This window comes from Crocuta crocuta, unplaced genomic scaffold, assembly GCF_008692635.1.
Source record: "Crocuta crocuta isolate KB4526 unplaced genomic scaffold, BGI_CrCroc_1.0 scaffold149, whole genome shotgun sequence".
Lineage (NCBI taxonomy): Eukaryota > Metazoa > Chordata > Mammalia > Carnivora > Hyaenidae > Crocuta > Crocuta crocuta.
The window spans coordinates 9,434,872-9,450,684 of NW_027551561.1; the positions used below are offsets into that span (position 1 = coordinate 9,434,872).

The following is a 15,813-nucleotide window of genomic DNA, read 5'->3' on the forward strand; positions in this document are numbered from 1 at the left end:
GTGTGGAATTCTGGGAAACACAGCTACATGAGGCTAGCATCTACCATACTGGACAGCACGGGCTCACATCATCCTCTGGCTTCCACCAGCCTCCCCAGCCGCAACTGGCTTCTCCCTCATAGGCACAAGGGAAAGAGAAGAAAGGTTGCTTCGCAGTCAGTATTGCTTTGGTGAAGCCTAGAGGGAGGGGTTAGACAGACGGACTCAGCACAGTCCTAGGGTGAGCCTTGGGTCTCTGGGACAAGGAATTAACCACCCAAACACACAAAATAGAAGTTATTTATTTGGTCACAGAATCTAGGGTCTGATGCTAAATAGAGAGAATATTCAGGAAAGGATGAGAGGCAGCAGCGGGGGTCTGGGCACTGCCTGGCCCCTCACCACCAGCAAGGTATGGAGTGATGGCCAAGGGCTGAGCGCCCAGTGATGTTTTCCCACGACTCTGACCTCCTGCTCTGGGAGGTGGGGGGACCCCACTGTCTGTCCAAGGACAGCAGACCGCACTCATTCACAGGGTCACCAGCCTGGCCTTCGGTCTCTGTCAGGGCAGGGAGCTGGCAGCAGCTGAGTCCAGGTGGGAGTCACGGAGAACAGGAGTTTATCATCTCCTCCATCTGTGGAGAAGAGGAGGGAATAGCATGGGGTCCCATCTTGGGAAGGGGAGATTGCCATATGATCCCAGGAGCCCACTATGGGGAGAGCCTGTGGTTCACCTGGTCATTAAAAGACTAGCTACCATCTCTGCGCTGGGCACCCAACTGCCTGCCCCGGCCAAGACCTCGTCCCGGGGCCTGGCCACTCGGATGCCCACCAAGGTCATCTGATAGCATAAACAATGAAATATTTACAAGTACACACACTTTGGGTTCCCAAGTGTTCACCTCCTATCTTTGATCCTCCTGTCTCCTGAGGCTTGTTAACTCCCGGGAGGGGGAGGGGAGCACGTGAACCATGCTCTCCAAAACCATGGAGTGGAAGTCAAAGCCAGTATCGGAACTAGGTGTGAGGCCTTCAAAACCCAGTGTGCTAAGAGCGACTGCCTCGCCTTCAAAACCCAGTGTACTAAGAGCGACTGCCTCATGCTGGAGGGACCCTGGACTCGCCCTCTGGAGAGCACGGTCAGGGTCTCCCATAATCCCTGTAATTCTGCAGTTCTCCCTCTTCACCACCAAAAGAACGTGGTACCACACCCCATCTTAGGCACGTGGAGAACCCTTAGAATTCTACGCCAGAAGGGAAAGGTGCAAGGAGGGACCGACTTAAGGGCATGGGAGCCAAGCACACCAACCACCACCTCCCCCAAACTCACATCCGGAGGCATTTGTCCTTCCCACCACTTGCCACTCGCTGGCCATCTGGACTCCAGTCAACAGCGTATACCTAAACCGAGGTGGGGGCGGGGAGAAGCAGGTCAAAAAGGCGGGCGGGGGCAGGAGGGCCAGGCTTCAAGCCCCACTGCACCCCACCTCTCTGCTCACAGGGCCAGCCATACCTCATCCGCGTGGCCTGGCAGGTCAGCAGCCAGCTTCTGGCCCTTCACATCCCATACCTTCAGCGTGCTGTCACTGCTGCCACTGACCAGGAGCCGGCTATCAGCTGACCACGCAATCTGGTACACAGCAGCCACGTGGCCACGCAGTGAAGCCAGGTACCTGGGCCAGGAAACAGTGATGATGGGTATTAGGTCTGAAGAGGCCCCTGTGCCCTCTGTATCTTGTGTGACTTTGAATCTATTGTAGTCATCTGTGGAGCCCATGTGCCTGATAGCCCCCTAATGCAAGTTGTTTGCTGACAGGTGGCATGGAATAGTGGGCCAGGCTGACCTGGAACTTTCAGTTCATTACAGATGAGCTTGGTCTATTTGGACAAGCTATTAGGCCTCTCTGTGACTCAGTTTCCTTATCCTGAAAAAGAAGGGAACTACCTATTTCAAAGGCTGCTATACGGAAACACACAATGGCTGAGACAGCACGGCCCCAGCAAGGGTTTCCCTTGCCCCCTTTCTCTTCTTGCCCATGCCTTTGCCTCTCTGCTGACCCGATTAACCTCACAGGCACAGTACCTCATTATACCACTGCTTCTCAGACTTTAATGGGAGCAGGATCACCTGATGACTCTCATTAAAACGCAGATTCTGATTCTTCAGGTCTGGGGTGGGGCCCAAGACTCTGCATTTCTATCAGTGCATCATCCCAGCTGATGCTGCAGCTGCTGGTCTGTGGACCACACTTTGAGGGGGGCCAGAAAATGACTGCACCTCGAGTCTACACTTCTGCTGCAATCCTGGCCATCTTAAGATTTCTCTCCTTCAATATGAGAGGAATTAGCATTTCAGTACACATTTCTTGCCAGTCCTAAATATATCATCTCACTTAGTCCTTGTAACAAAGCTGAGAGGTAGGTCTGCATCATACAAGAGAGGAAACAAAGGCTCAGAATATCCAAAGGCTTGCCAAGGCCACGCAGCAAGTGGCACAGCTGAGCTCCTTCCAGAGGCGTGGTGCCCCTCCTCTCCCTCCCCACACCCCCACTCACCTGCCTGTCCTGCCGTCCCACAGTTTGATGGACTTGTCAAAGGAAGCGCTGGCGACGATGCGGGAGTCAGGGGAGAAGAGCACCTGGTTGATGAGGGCCTGGTGTCCCGTCATCCGTGCGAGGGGCTTCTTGTCCTCTGCTGGGGACCACAGGAATAAGGTGAAGTCGTCTGAGCCAGACACCAGCCTCTCTGGGCCCTGGCCCTAGGAGAGGGAGAAAGCACACTGTGTTGGACATGGTCTCAGACAGGAGACCCCGAACTGGGCAGCAAACGCACCACTGATGACCCAACACCAGCAAGGAGGCCAGGACTAGGAGAAATGAGGCCTGGCCAGCTACCAACTCACGTGGGACCCCTGGCAGTCACTTCCCCCAAAAGGAAATTTTATGCACATGGAATAATTTCTAAGACACATAACCATAAGAAAAAGCAAGATACAGAATAGTGTATTAAAAAGGGTAAATATTTGGGGCGCCTGGGTGGCTCAGTCAGTTAAGCACCCGACTCCAGCTCAGGTCATGACCTCACAATTTGTGAGTTCGAGCCCCGTGTCAGGCTCTGTGCTGACAACTCAGAGCGTGGAGCATGTTTCGGATTCTGTGTGTGTGTCTCTCTCTCCCCCTCCCCACTCATGATCTCTCTCTCAAAAAATAAACATTAAAAAAAATTTAAAAAGTGGAAAGATTTTATGTGTGGGTTTGTACACATGTGTACATATATTGCATCTTTGTGTACACATACATATGTATGTGGAGGTATGAAGTCTCTGGAAGAAAACACAGGACACTAGTAGCTCCGGATGCTTCCAGAGGGAACGGATGGATGGGCAACAGAAATGGGAAACTTTTCCACCATTTACCTTTTTGTGTTCTTTGAACCTTTGACCACACGAATGTGTTACTTAAACTAAATACAATGAAAAATAGAGAAAACACAACAGGAAAGTAAACACAACACAATAAAATGGTCCCTGTGCATTAAGATTTTAAGATTGTAAACCAGGATTTCCATGAAGAACTTTCTGGAAAAGGAACATAGGAGCTAGGGCTAGAAGGGGGAGGGGTCTGAGTGCCTGCAGAGTGTTTCAGGGACCAGTGGAGGAAGAGTGTGGAGCTGGGCATGCTGGTAGCTGGCATACACTCACCCGCACGAGGCTATATCGGCTCAGAGCCCTCTCCTTCAACTCCTGCACTGTGGCCAGGTACCAGAGGGGAGAGGAGGAGATGAGGAATGAAGCTGATTAGAAAATCCAACACAAATGGCAGACACCCCCGCCCAGCCCAGGTCCAACCTCACACAGTAAGCTCAAGAACCCGCTCCTTCCCAAGTGGCCCTCTCCCACACACTCACAGGACCCTTGGAGGTCCTGGGCGTTAACTGAGGCCTCAGCTGGCTCGAAGGCGCCCGTGCGCAGGGCGTAGTCAGTGCTGAGTGCCATGGTGTTCACCCAGTGGCCGTGGCCTTGCAGAGTCCGGCACAGCACACCCTAGGGCAGAGGGAGACAGGTCAGATGCACAGCCACCCTATTCTCCACCCTAGGGAAGCGGTACCCCCAGATTAGCCCCGGAAGACAGTGACACGGGACTCAGAATTAGGACCCTCGTTCATTGTGATCTTAATCAAATCACCACTCTGGACTGAAGTCTCTCCTCGCTTATAAAATGAGAGTATGGCCCAGATCATTGTTTATGAAAGTGTGTTTCATCGAAAGGAAGTTAAGTATGTGAGACTAAAAGGGCTCTGGTCAAGTTACTCTGGGATACGGCAGGTTTAATAAAGCTAACAGGCTTCTTGCAGCAGGAATTTCGGGACCACGTTCGTGAATGCTGGAACCTCCACTATCACGTAGCGCCAACCACAGGACTCACTGCTCCTGACGTACCTCCTCCCACCTGGATCCCAGAACACACTGGCCAACATTCCTTCCAGCCCTGGCACCTCATGGCCCAAGATTTCCCCAGGCTGCCCTCCAGACCCTCCCAGCTCTTACATCATGAGCCCTCCAGACTTTGATGGTGCGGTCCTGGGAAGCAGAGTAGAGAAGCCCGTCCCCTCCCCACCGGAGACAGGTGACTGACTGCGTGTGCCCAGTGAGGATGCGCTCACAGCGGCCCGCGGTTGTATCCCAGACCCGCACGCTACCATCCTTGGAGCTGCTGGCCACGTAGCGGCACTCGGGGTTCCTGGAGAGGGGGAGGGAGATGTGGCCCCACTTCTGACATGGGAACGCCAATAGCACCCCCCGCCATTTTCAGTTCAAAGGCCAGGGGCGATGACTCAACAGCTCCCTGAACCCAAGATCCAGCTGGATTGCAAGGCAACTCTCAGAGCCCATGATGAACAGCCCCCTGTCAAGAAGCAACACATGCTTGGAAGACCTAGCCCACTGCCCGCCAGGCCAGTACTGTCAGTCAGGCTGGCCATCCCACCCCATCAGGCAAAGACCCTCTGCATCAGGCAAAGAGGGGACAGCTTTGAAGCCCTGGCTCCTCATGTCCCCCAGCTCTGTGAGCGTCACTTACACGTGGAGGGGCTCCCAGCTCAGGCCTGTGATCCACTTGCTGTGGCCAGCGAGGGCCCTGCCCACCTGCTTCCCTGTGCTTGGGTCCCACAGGAGAATCTAAGGGACAGAAGCTTACTGAATAACCCTCTCCATCCTGTCCCTGGGTCCACCAAAGGTCCCCACCCACTGCCCCCAATCCACCTTTCCCTGAAGACCCCAGAACCTCATTGCCTAGATGACGACCACCATCTACCTGGCCGTTCTTGCAGCCCGAGGCCAACTTCTTGCCGTCTGGGGACCAGGATATGCTAAGGACCCAGTGTCTGTGTCCTAGGAAAGCAGGGGAGGGAGAAAGGAGGGAGCACATGTCTGTCTTTAACCTTCGTGCCTAGCACGTCTGGCATGCTGCAAGAACTCCTCAACTAGTCCCTGAACAAATGATCAAACAAAAGGAGAGATGAAGCTTTCTAGGCAAAGAGAGAATTCATCCCAAGTGTAAAGCCATGCACCTTGCTGCACAGAAAGTACTTCCCATCCAAGTACTAACCAGGCCCGACCCTGCTTAGCTTCTGAGATCAGACGAGATCGGGCGCGTTCAGGGTGGTATGGCCGTAGACTGCACAGATAATACTTCCACTTTCTAATAATTCCTCCATGATGCGTGGTATAAAGTGTTTTCACACGTCATTTTTTTTAAACCGATGAAGTAGAGAATCCAAAAAGTTTGGCTTTCAAATCCTTTTTATTTTTTTTTTTACCTTGACCAGAAGTCAGAAATTCATATTACCTGGAAACCTAGTATACTCCTACGTACCCGTGAAACTAAAACACATTCACGAACCAGTGATTAGGTGTGATGTGCTCTGGAATGTGCTCAATGGTATGGAGCAAAGCAAGAATTACTCCCAATTTTTCAGATGATCAAACTGAAGCTTAGGGAGCATGCCCTACCCATACAAGGTCACCCAGCTAATGTGTGGTCTCAAGCCTCATCCCAGAACTCAAGAGACAAAAACACTGAGGGGTTGGGGGGGTGGGGGGCGGCAACCTATACAAGCCTCCTGGTGATTCTGATGTTTAAGTTTAAGAACCACTGTGGTACAGGCTGGATTTAAGGCAGGTTCTCCTTACTACCAGCCTCTGCACAATTCACAACCCTACACTGCCTCTCTGGTCCAGTGTCTGCTTGTTTGGAAGTGGCTGACTGGGCTCAAGGGTAGTCCCTACCTAGGAACAGGCAGCTGCTAACTGGGTTAAGGGGTTGAATCAGCTCTGGGCCTCCTCAGAAACTAAAGAGCTGAGTAGATGATCACCCACCTACCACTGGGTTAAGACCTTCCCTCTAAATGGCTAACCGCATACTGACCCTGGCATGTGAAATGCGGTGTCTCGGTGCTGAGATCCCAGAAGCGCACAGTGGTATCTCCGGAGCCACTGGCCAGGTACCTGGGGAAGAAGAGAGGCCACCTGACCTCTGCAGTGGGGACACAGGGTAGGCCCTACACCAAAACATGGCATATGTGCATTTCTGCTGCCTATTCAAATGTCTTCTGGGCATAGTCTGAGACCAGACTTTTCTCTCTCCCCTGAGAAGAAGTATGACACTGATAGCACCTGGGAGAAGACCTCCCCCCCTCCCCGCTGGCAGTCATATCTCTCTCCTTCCTTTCTAAAAGGAATGGCCCCAGCTATAATCAGATTTGGAGTTTCTCATTATCCGTGTAGGATTGTGAAATGCAAACAAACTCAGTTTCACAGATGATGAATTAAGTCAGAATGTGACTTGTCTGGGGCACACACCCAAGGAGGCCTACAGCTCAGCTCTCCTGAGATCAAAGCCAAGAAAGGCTCTTACAAGGTGGGTGTCCTTCAAAATCAAACACCACTGGGGAAGTCCTCTACTTGGAACCTGGGCTCTGAGCTCAGGTCTATGATAGGCAGCCTGAAGCCCCACTGATTGTTCACTTGGGGTCTCCACCCCACCCCAGCCAGAGGCTGCACCCCCATACTCTACGCCACGATTCTGCAACTGTTCTTACTTTCCTGTGGGGCTGAAGGCCACAGAAATGACTGCCTCGCTGTGACCTTCCAAAGAGCTGGTGCAGCGGGTCACGGCACGAACCCTGAAGATAGCCTGTGGCTGGTAGATGATGTCAAGGACCTTCTCTGTCTCCACTGCCTGTGACTCCAGCGTCCTCCCCAGTGACGTGACGATCTCAGCATCATGGACAAAGAAAGCCAGTGGCAGGGGATCCTCCTGGAGGGCAAAGGCAAAGGGCGACTCCTCCATCAAGGGATAGGAGGAGGGAGGGGTGCTCCCGAGTGAGCTGTGGCCAGAAAGCTTCATTCTTTCCCGCCAGGGTGTGGGGTACCCCCCCACCATGCCCACCAAGCAAGGCCTTTTTTCATCTTCGAAGAGGACAGTAAGTTTAGTACTTAGATAGACAGTACTTTAAAATCCTTTATCTGCATCTCACAACAACCGTGGGAGGGAGGCATTAATATTTCCACTTGGTCGAAGAAAAAACTGACGTTCAGAGCAGCTAAGTAATTAACCCAATGTCCTATTGGGAACGACTAATTCAAGTGCTTCAGAAAGAAAACTAAAGTCCAGAATTAGTGTCAGTATACAGGATTATGCAGTGTTTTCTTTCTTTCTTTCTTTCTTTCTTTCTTTCTTTCTTTCTTTCTTTCTTTTTCAGTATTTATTTAATTTTGAGAGACAGAGAGAGCGTAAACAGAGGAGGGACAGAGAGAGAGGGAGACACAGAATCCAAAGCAGGCTCTAAGCTCTGAGCTGTCAGCACAGAGCTCAACATGGCTCTGAGATCATGACCTGAGCTGAAGTCAGATGCTTAACTGACTGAGCCACCCAAGCGTCCCTACGCAGCGTTTTCTAAACTGCCACACCATGATGTACAAGATGCATCCAAAACACTGGTTGAAAATACAGACTCTGCTTTACCCCAGAGTCTGATGTAGTAAACCTGGGGTGGGGCCCAGGTATTATATTTTTAAGCCCTCAGCCCCACTGGCCACACCAAATGATGAATGGCCCCACTGGTTTAGACTACGGGTTTTGAATCTGACATTTGGATTCTAATTCCAAATCTACCACCTACGGCGTAGTACCGTACAAACAATTTACTGCCTCTGGGCCACACTGAATAAAGTGTGGAGCTGCGTCCAGGAATCTGACGATGCACCCAATGCATTCAAAACCTGTCTCTTTTCCCAAGTGGACCCCGCAGGTCGGAGCGTAAAGCGCTGTCACACGGAATATATCTCATGACCGTCCCCGGACGTAGGTGGCATTGCCACGGACGCGCGCCGGGGTGGTTCACCCAGTGTCAGTGATCGCTGGGACCTCCGAACGCCAGACCTGGGGTCTCCCGGTCCCCTGCGGGCCGGCCCAGAGCAGGGCCTCCCGCCCAGGGGGCCGCCGCTCACCTGGGCCAGCAGCGCGTTGCACACGAGCTGCAGCTTGTCCGGGGTGATGTCCACGGGCACGTCGAACGGGGAGCCCAGCAGCCGCCCGCCCTCATCCTGGAACTGCACCAGCAGCCGCTGCACGTCGTGCGCCGCCGCCACGTCCTGTGCCTACAAGCGCCGCGAGGTCAGCCACTCCGCGAGGAGGGAAGGCTCCCACTGCCGCCCCCCTCGGAGCTCGGGGACCCCGGGCCGGAGCGCCCCCACTCCCACTCACGCACACCCACCGCCGCCGCCGCCATCCCGCGTTCCCACGTGGAGGGAAAAGGCTCAGGCAGGACGGAGCGCCGCTCCCGGGGAGCGGCGGCGCTGCAGCCCGCGACATCGCCCTCTGGTGTGGCGGAGGGGAAATGTCACGCCGTGCGCGTCCAGCTTCGCGCGCCAGGTACCCGCTTCCGCAGCCTCGCCTTGGACGGGTGGCTGTCACCCCATTCAGTCCCTCCCAGTGCTGTGCACTATACAAACAGCCTTTTGTCTCTGTAGAACAGGGATTTTTGCCCCACATCATAGGTGGGGCAATCGAGGCTCTGAGCGGTTGACTTTCCCCAAAATCAGAGACCAGAAATGGCAGAAGGCTAAATTGGGTTGGCCCTGGGCAGCAGAGTCCCTGCATAGGTGGCTTTCAAAACCAGAGCCTGTTGGGTTGAAGGCAGAAATTATTACTCTTTTTTAAATGGACCAAATGAATTCATAATTCTTGAGTACAAAAGCAAAAAAATGTCTGCAGTTTTCAACACTGTAAAGCAATAACAATAATGATGATAATGATAGCAGTGTGTCAGGCAATGTTCCAAGCCTTCCTCTCCCCACATTACAGATGAGGAACTGAAGCACAGACCAACTAACAGGAGGGCTCTTACCAGAAACCTGGGATCTTCCCTGGCAGCCCTCCCCATGTCCCCACAGTCTCAAGCTTGGTCAATCTGGCCTCCTTAACTTGCCCTGAATCCGTTTTTTCCATCTCCACTATTACACTCTGGACGGAGTCACCATGGTTGCCTACAAAATCCTCTTCACTTGCCTCTCTGTTTCCACTCTTGCCTCTTCCAATGTATCCTCCACACTGCAGCTCCAACCAAAAACCTGGTCTGTGACTCCACCCTAGAATCCTACAATGTCTCCCATAATAAGTGGGACAAAAATCAAACTCCTTATGATGGTCCACTCAGCCTTAGTTACCTCTCCAGCCACTCCTCTCTCTCTCCCTCTTTCTAATGTTTATTTATTTTTGAAACAGAGAGAGAACAAGTGGGGGAGGGGCAGAGAGAGAGGGAGACACAGAATTCCAAGCAGGCTCCAGACTCTGAGTTGTCAACACAGAGGCCAGCGCGGGGCTCGAACTCACAAACTATGAGATCATGACCTGAGCAGAAGTTGGATGCTTAACCAACTGAGCCACCTAGATGACCCCACTCCTCTCTAAGATCAAATTCTTCTGACTTTTGCTTAGTTCTTCCAAGGCATGACCCTTCTTACATCAGTGCCTTTGTACATGCAGACTTCTCTACCTGGAACTTTGATGGACAGAATTGTGTCCCACCGCCCCCCCCCCTCATATGTGGAAGCCCTAATCCCCAATGTGACTATGTTTAGAAATAGGGCCTATATGGGAGTAATAAAGGTTAAATGAGTTCATAAGGGTAGGGCCCTAGTCTGATAGGATGGGTGTCCTCAGAAGGAAGAGATACCAGATATTACCTCTCTCTCTTGCCTCCCTCCCCTCTCTTCACGTGGAGAAGAGGCCATATGAAGACACAGTGAAAAGGTGGACATCTACAAGCCAGGAAGAGAAGCCTCACCAGAAACCAATGTTGATGGCACCTTGATCTTAAAACTTCTAGACTCCAGAACTGTGGAAAAATTATTCAAGCCATCCCACTGGAGGTATTTTTAAAGTTTATTTATTAGAGAGAGAGACAGAGACAGAGAGAGAGAGAGCAAGAGCAGGGGAGGAGCAAAAGGAGAGGGAGGGAGAGATCCCAAGCAGGCTCCACTCTCAGTGCTGAGCCTGATGCAGGACTCAATCTCTTGACCTCTAGATCATGACCTGAGCCAAAATCAAGAGTCAGCCCTTAACTTACTGTCACCCAGGCGCCTCCTGTCTGTGATATTTTGTTATAGCAGCCTGAGCAGCTGAAGACAGGGACAGTTCCTCATTCTTCAAGTCTTGTCTGAAATCTACATGCATTCATTCAACAAATGTCTCTGCCAGATGTTGTTCTAGGGACTCCACATATATTAACTCATTTAATCCTTCACTCAGGAAACTTTTGTTTCAAAACAACGCCATGTTTCTCTATTATGGGTTTTCAAAATATCCTGGTATTCTTTGTATTTAGAAATCACAGATCCATGGAATTATTTCATCCATTTATTCAAACAAATATGGTTGAGCACCTACTATGTACGCACTGTGATAGCCACTTGAAATATGTAAGTAAACAAAATAGACACAAATCCTTGTCCTCATGAGTGGTCTCTCCTTCCATTGTCACTCATGGTTCCTGCTACATAGTTAATGCTTAAGAATTGATGTGGAGTAAATTGCTGAATCAGGATCCGAATCTAAGATTCCTAAGACCTAAAGTCAGAGAACTTCAGTTTTCTGCCAGTGGCAGGATCCTTTATCACATTAGTTCATTACTACAGAGCACTTGCCCCACAAAGGAACTCAGGGTTTAGGACACCATGATGGCAGGGAATCCCCTCCTCCATTCATTCATTTATTTATTCAGTCAACAAATATGCAACAGACAAATATGCATCAGAGCTGGGTCTTGGGTCCAGCAAGGCAGTAGAATCTGTCCAGGGTCATAGCTGTGTGGCCAAGGTTGCAGAGCAAAGAGCAGAATCTAGTGTGGGTGACCCACCTGTGCTTTTTCTTCAGTGCATTTCTCTTCCCTGGTCAGGTAGGTTTGAATGTATGGGGGGAGGGGGCAGAATGGTGGTAAATGAAGAAAAGCGTCAGCATGAAGACACTATTCATCCATCCATCCATCCATCCATCCATCCTTCCATTCATTCATTCAAGAAGCCTGCATTGAGCACTGACTCTGCCAGCCCCCGTGCCAGGGGAAGTCAAACTGCATGAGATGCTGTCTTTGCCCTGTGGGAGGGAGCTCACAGCCTAGGCTTGGAGACACTGGGAGGTGAGAGATTTCTGAGTCCAAGTAGGAACAGACTCAAATTTGTCCCAGGAACCCTCAGTCAGATGGGAAGAAACAAGTCCTGCCCCAGGGGAGACCTGTTTTGGTGGTAAAAACATAGTTCTTGTCCCAAGAAGACCCTGTTATGATGAGAGAGACTCAGCTTGTCTCAGGAAAATTCCCAGGTGGATGGGAGGTACAGTACTTGGACTTAGGAAATTCCAGACTGACCTAGCTCTGCTCAAAGAGAAGACTATAGTCTAGTGGGGGATATGAAGAGCCCACCCCCCTCCGTCTGCTGGGAGAGGTAGGTTGAATGCATCCACTCCACATGGATGGGGGACACAGGAGAAGGCCTGCAAACCAAAACAATGCACCCACTTACACCAAACTTGAACTGGTAAGCCCCTCTGTCTTTCAGAAAAGGAGGGACATTTCAACAATGAGTGCTGCAGGGGTCTGGGAGTTGTGGGCAACTGGAAGAGGCCCTTCCTTCCAGAAGGGCATTTCTGTAAGTCTCCAGTTGGTCCTGGACCTGGGCAGCTGCTCCAAGTCTGCCAGCCCCTCAGCTGTCACTCTGCTCCCAAAATAGCAGTGGTTGGGGGAAGGGAGAGGAGATTGTTTATCTGGTATGGAGGGGGAGAAGGGGAATTATAGCTGTGTCTCCCTCCCTTCTGGATCTTTCTCGCTCTTTGTGGTATGAGTGCCCGAGTCCAGGACTGCCCCTGAGCAGGACACTGGGACAGAGGTTAGTCAGCACTTTCACGTGCTAATGACTATCCACTCTGGGGAGGAGGAGGGCCCTGAGTATCAATGACAGACTCCAGGGGCACCTGCCCCTGTGGCCAAATATGGTCTGGAGCTACTGGCAGGGGTGATAAAACCTCTTGGGTGGGGGAGGGGGGCAGACTAAGGCTTGGTGGCTGGGAGGCGGGGGCTTCACAGGGAGCTCAGCTGAGCAGCATCACAGGAAGACAGACCAGGAGCACCGTCCTCTGAGAAAGTGAGCCCATCTGGAGAGTTCCTTAGACCGGGGAGGGAGAGGAGGGACTGAGAAGAACTTTCAAGGCTTGCAGTGAGAATTCAGGCCTTCGGCATGGTGGCTTCACCTGTCCAACTGGGAGAGGGAGGCACTGAGGCTCTAAGACTCCTTCAGCCATGCTGTTCTGCAAGCAGATGCTATAATGTCCTGAGCAATGGACTTGGGGGTGATGGAGTGGGTCCTTTCCAGGCAGAACCCTCCCTTCCATTCCAGTAGGAGGTGGCCCTGGAGCCCCAGACCTCAGGCTGGGAATCTGGCCGGAGGTCTGGAGTGAAGGGGTGGCCAGACTGAGCTGCCCCTGTCCTGACAGATGGCAGAGGCCGAAGCAGCCCAGCTGAAGGAGGAAGGGAACCGGCATTTCCAGCTCCAGGACTACAAGGCCGCAACCAAGAGCTACAGCCAGGCCCTGAAGCTGACTAAGGACAAGGCCCTGCTGGCCACACTCTATCGGAACCGGGCAGCCTGTGGCCTGAAAACGGTCTGCAGTGGGCAGCGGGGGAGGCTGACGGCCAGGGCTGGGAGGCAGGGGTGAAGGCAGCCCCCCATCCTGCTGGGCATCAGACCCTTAAGCTCCATTGTCCCAGCTCTTTTCCCTGGAGCCCTCAGGGGGGAGAAGGGCACCTCCCACTGCTTTCCTGAACCCACGGCCTGACCCACTCCTCTGGGAGACAGAAACTCCTCCAGTTGGGAATCAGCCTAATGGGAACTGGCATCACACTGGGGGCTTTTTCTATGTTATTCCGCGGCCTCTTACTAACAGCACTGTGAGTCAGCTGCTCATGTCATGCCCATATTGCAGATTAAACAAACTCGGGGCTCGGAGGGCTCAGCAACTCTCTGAAATCGCCCAGGCAGTTAGTAGCAGAGCCTGGATTCAAACCCAAGTTTACCTAATGCCAGAGCTCATCTGTTCTTCCATACCCAGCGAGGGGCCCGCCCTTAGTTCCCTGAGAGCCAGCAGCTCCCCAGCAAACCCTCTCTGGCCATCTCTGTGCTGGGCCTGCATTAACAGCGGCCCCTTCTCCTTCCCCATTTCTCAGGAGAGCTATGTTCAGGCGGCGTCAGATGCCTCAAGAGGTGAGTGCCCTTCCCCCAACCACTCTCCCCACACCCAACCCAAGCACCCCTGTTTTGTCTAAGAGGCTCTTTGTCAATCGAGGGAATTACAGATTGTGGAAATGCCATCTTAGGCATTGTAGGTGGGGCTTCGGATGTCCAGACAACCCATCCCTAAATTGGATTTTTGCAACTCAAATTATACATTAAATCATAGGTTGAGGGGAATTCTTTTTTTTTTTTTTTTAATTTTTAATGTTTATTTTTGAGCGGGGTGGAGGGGGAGAAGAGAGTGAGCCAGGGAAGGGCAGAGAGGGAGACAGAATCCGAAGCAGGCTCCAAGCTCTGAGCTGTCAACCCAAAGCCCAATACAGGGCTCGAACTCATGAACAGTGAGTTTGTGACCTGAGCCGAAGTCAGACACTTAACCGACTGAGACACCCAGGTGCCCCTTGGGAGATTCTTTTATTAAAAGATGTTCCCAGAAATCCTCATGTCTTGGTAATGACACACACTCTGTTGTAAATTAGGGTATGCTCATTCTGGGCAAACCTTTAAACTTAACTAACTTCAACTTACATTTAAGTCAATGTTGGCTTAAGCACATTGTCAAAATGGGAAGGCTTCTCTTGGCTCCAAGTGTTGACTTTTGATCTGGGTGCCGTTCTTTTAGGAGAAACAGAGACAGTGTGAAGTGAGCTCAGAAGGGAGGGAACCAGCTGGAGAGGGGCCTGGAAATACACCCTGTGAAGAGCAGTTGAGGGAAGAGGCAATATTTAGCTCAGAGAAGGCAATTCCCAGGTGGGATAGAGAGCCGCCTTCAAATACCTAAAAGGCTGTCACAAGGAAGAAGGATTGGATTTCATCTCAGGAATTCCAAGGCTGGACTTAGGATAAAAGGGCAAAGTTATGGGAGATATATTTCAGGTTGGAAGAGGGCAGGGCTTTCTTGATGGAAAGAAATGGCTTGGCTGCCTTGGGTAGGAGGGAGTTCCCCATTGCTGAAGGTATGCAAGTATACATTGGATGAGCACTTGGCTGGGATCATAGGGTAGCAGAGACTAAAACATCAGGAGCTGGAGAAGATGACCCTTAAGCTCCCTTCAGACTATGATTCTTACTGCCTCCCTCACAAAGAGGAGCCTGGGGCCAGATAGCCCACATGGGTGGATAAACTCCAATGAAGACACAACAGCCCTGGGATTGAGGACAGTGGCAGGGGAGGGTGGAAGGTGATCTGCACCCCAGGTACCCCCTGAGGCCCCATCTCCCTCGCTAGCTATCGACATCAACTCCTCGGACATCAAGGCTCTGTATCGGAGGTGCCAGGCACTGGAGCATCTGGGGAAGTTGGACCAGGCCTTCAAGGATGTGCAGCGCTGTGCGACCCTCGAGCCACGGAACCAAAACTTCCAGGAGACACTGAGGAGGCTCAACACCAGCATTCAGGAGAAGGTGAGCTGGACCCCTACCCACAAGCCTTGGCTGCCTCCCCCCACTCCTAGCAGACACGTTAGGGAAGCAGAACATCAGAGCAGGTGTAACCCTACCTCCACACTCATGGATGGAGTGAATGCATAGTGCACGCAGGCACCAGAGAACAGCCGAGCAGACGCACCCATCTTCGAGTGATCAGAGATGCTTGTTCCAGGGGACAAGCCAGCCAGAACTAGAACACCGGTCTTTTAAATTCCAGATGGATGGGGCGCCTGGGTGGCTCAGTTGGTTGAGCGTCCAACTTCGGCTCAGGTCATGATCTCGCTCGTGGGTTTGAGCCCTGCATCCGGCTCTGTGCTGACAGCTCAGAGCCTGGAGCCTGTTTCAGATTCTGTGTCTCCTCTCTCTATGCCCCTCCCCAGCTCATGCTCTGTCTCTCTCTGTCTCTATCTGTCTCAAAAATAAATAAAAATGTTAAAAAAATAAAGTAATTTTTTTTAAAAATTTAATTTCCAGATGGAGGCTTTAAAAAAATTGTAACTTAGTATGCATGCAGCGTGATCATCCTCTCTTTCTGGGAGGACAAAAGCAGTACTGAGGGGAG

General features: G+C 51.9%; 2 protein-coding genes across 5 annotated transcripts in view; one reads left to right on the forward strand and one right to left on the reverse strand.

Moving 5' to 3' along the window:
• Window positions 1-261: 261 nt before the first annotated feature.
• NLE1 (notchless homolog 1) lies at window positions 262-8,792 on the reverse strand. Of its 2 annotated transcripts, XM_077749782.1 has the most exons (13): window positions 8,756-8,792; window positions 8,490-8,639; window positions 7,079-7,296; window positions 6,406-6,485; window positions 5,293-5,369; window positions 5,059-5,156; window positions 4,527-4,719; window positions 3,887-4,022; window positions 3,681-3,727; window positions 2,536-2,738; window positions 1,493-1,652; window positions 1,310-1,380; window positions 262-614 (listed from the first exon to the last, which is right to left on the reverse strand). In XM_077749782.1, the coding sequence occupies exons 1-13, from the start codon at window positions 8,768-8,770 to the stop codon at window positions 602-604; spliced, it is 1,461 nt and encodes a 486-aa protein (XP_077605908.1). In that variant the 5' UTR covers window positions 8,771-8,792; the 3' UTR covers window positions 262-601. The 2 variants fall into 2 exon arrangements, with proteins under 2 accessions (XP_077605908.1, XP_077605909.1); XM_077749783.1 differs by lacking the exons at window positions 4,527-4,719; window positions 5,059-5,156; window positions 5,293-5,369; window positions 6,406-6,485; window positions 7,079-7,296.
• Window positions 8,793-13,026: 4,234 nt separating this feature from the next.
• Window positions 13,027-15,813, forward strand: part of UNC45B (unc-45 myosin chaperone B) — a 29,089-nt gene continuing 26,302 nt past the window's right edge. For all 3 annotated transcript variants that reach the window (XM_077749749.1, XM_077749750.1, XM_077749751.1), the window contains exons 1-3: window positions 13,027-13,194; window positions 13,757-13,793; window positions 15,052-15,227. In XM_077749749.1, the coding sequence (XP_077605875.1) occupies window positions 13,027-13,194; window positions 13,757-13,793; window positions 15,052-15,227 (381 nt within the window). The remainder of the gene's footprint in view (window positions 13,195-13,756; window positions 13,794-15,051; window positions 15,228-15,813) is intronic.

What these genes read in the sequence shown, in the direction of transcription:
- NLE1 (XM_077749782.1), bottom strand. An exon ending in CGGGCTGCAAGAACGGCCAG is followed by an intron (nt 5,157 to 5,292) that starts GTAGATGGTGGT and finishes TCTGTCCCTTAG; the next exon opens with ATTCTCCTGTGGGACCCAAG. An exon ending in AGCTGGGAGCCCCTCCACGT is followed by an intron (nt 4,720 to 5,058) that starts GTAAGTGACGCT and finishes CCCCCTCTCCAG; the next exon opens with GAACCCCGAGTGCCGCTACG.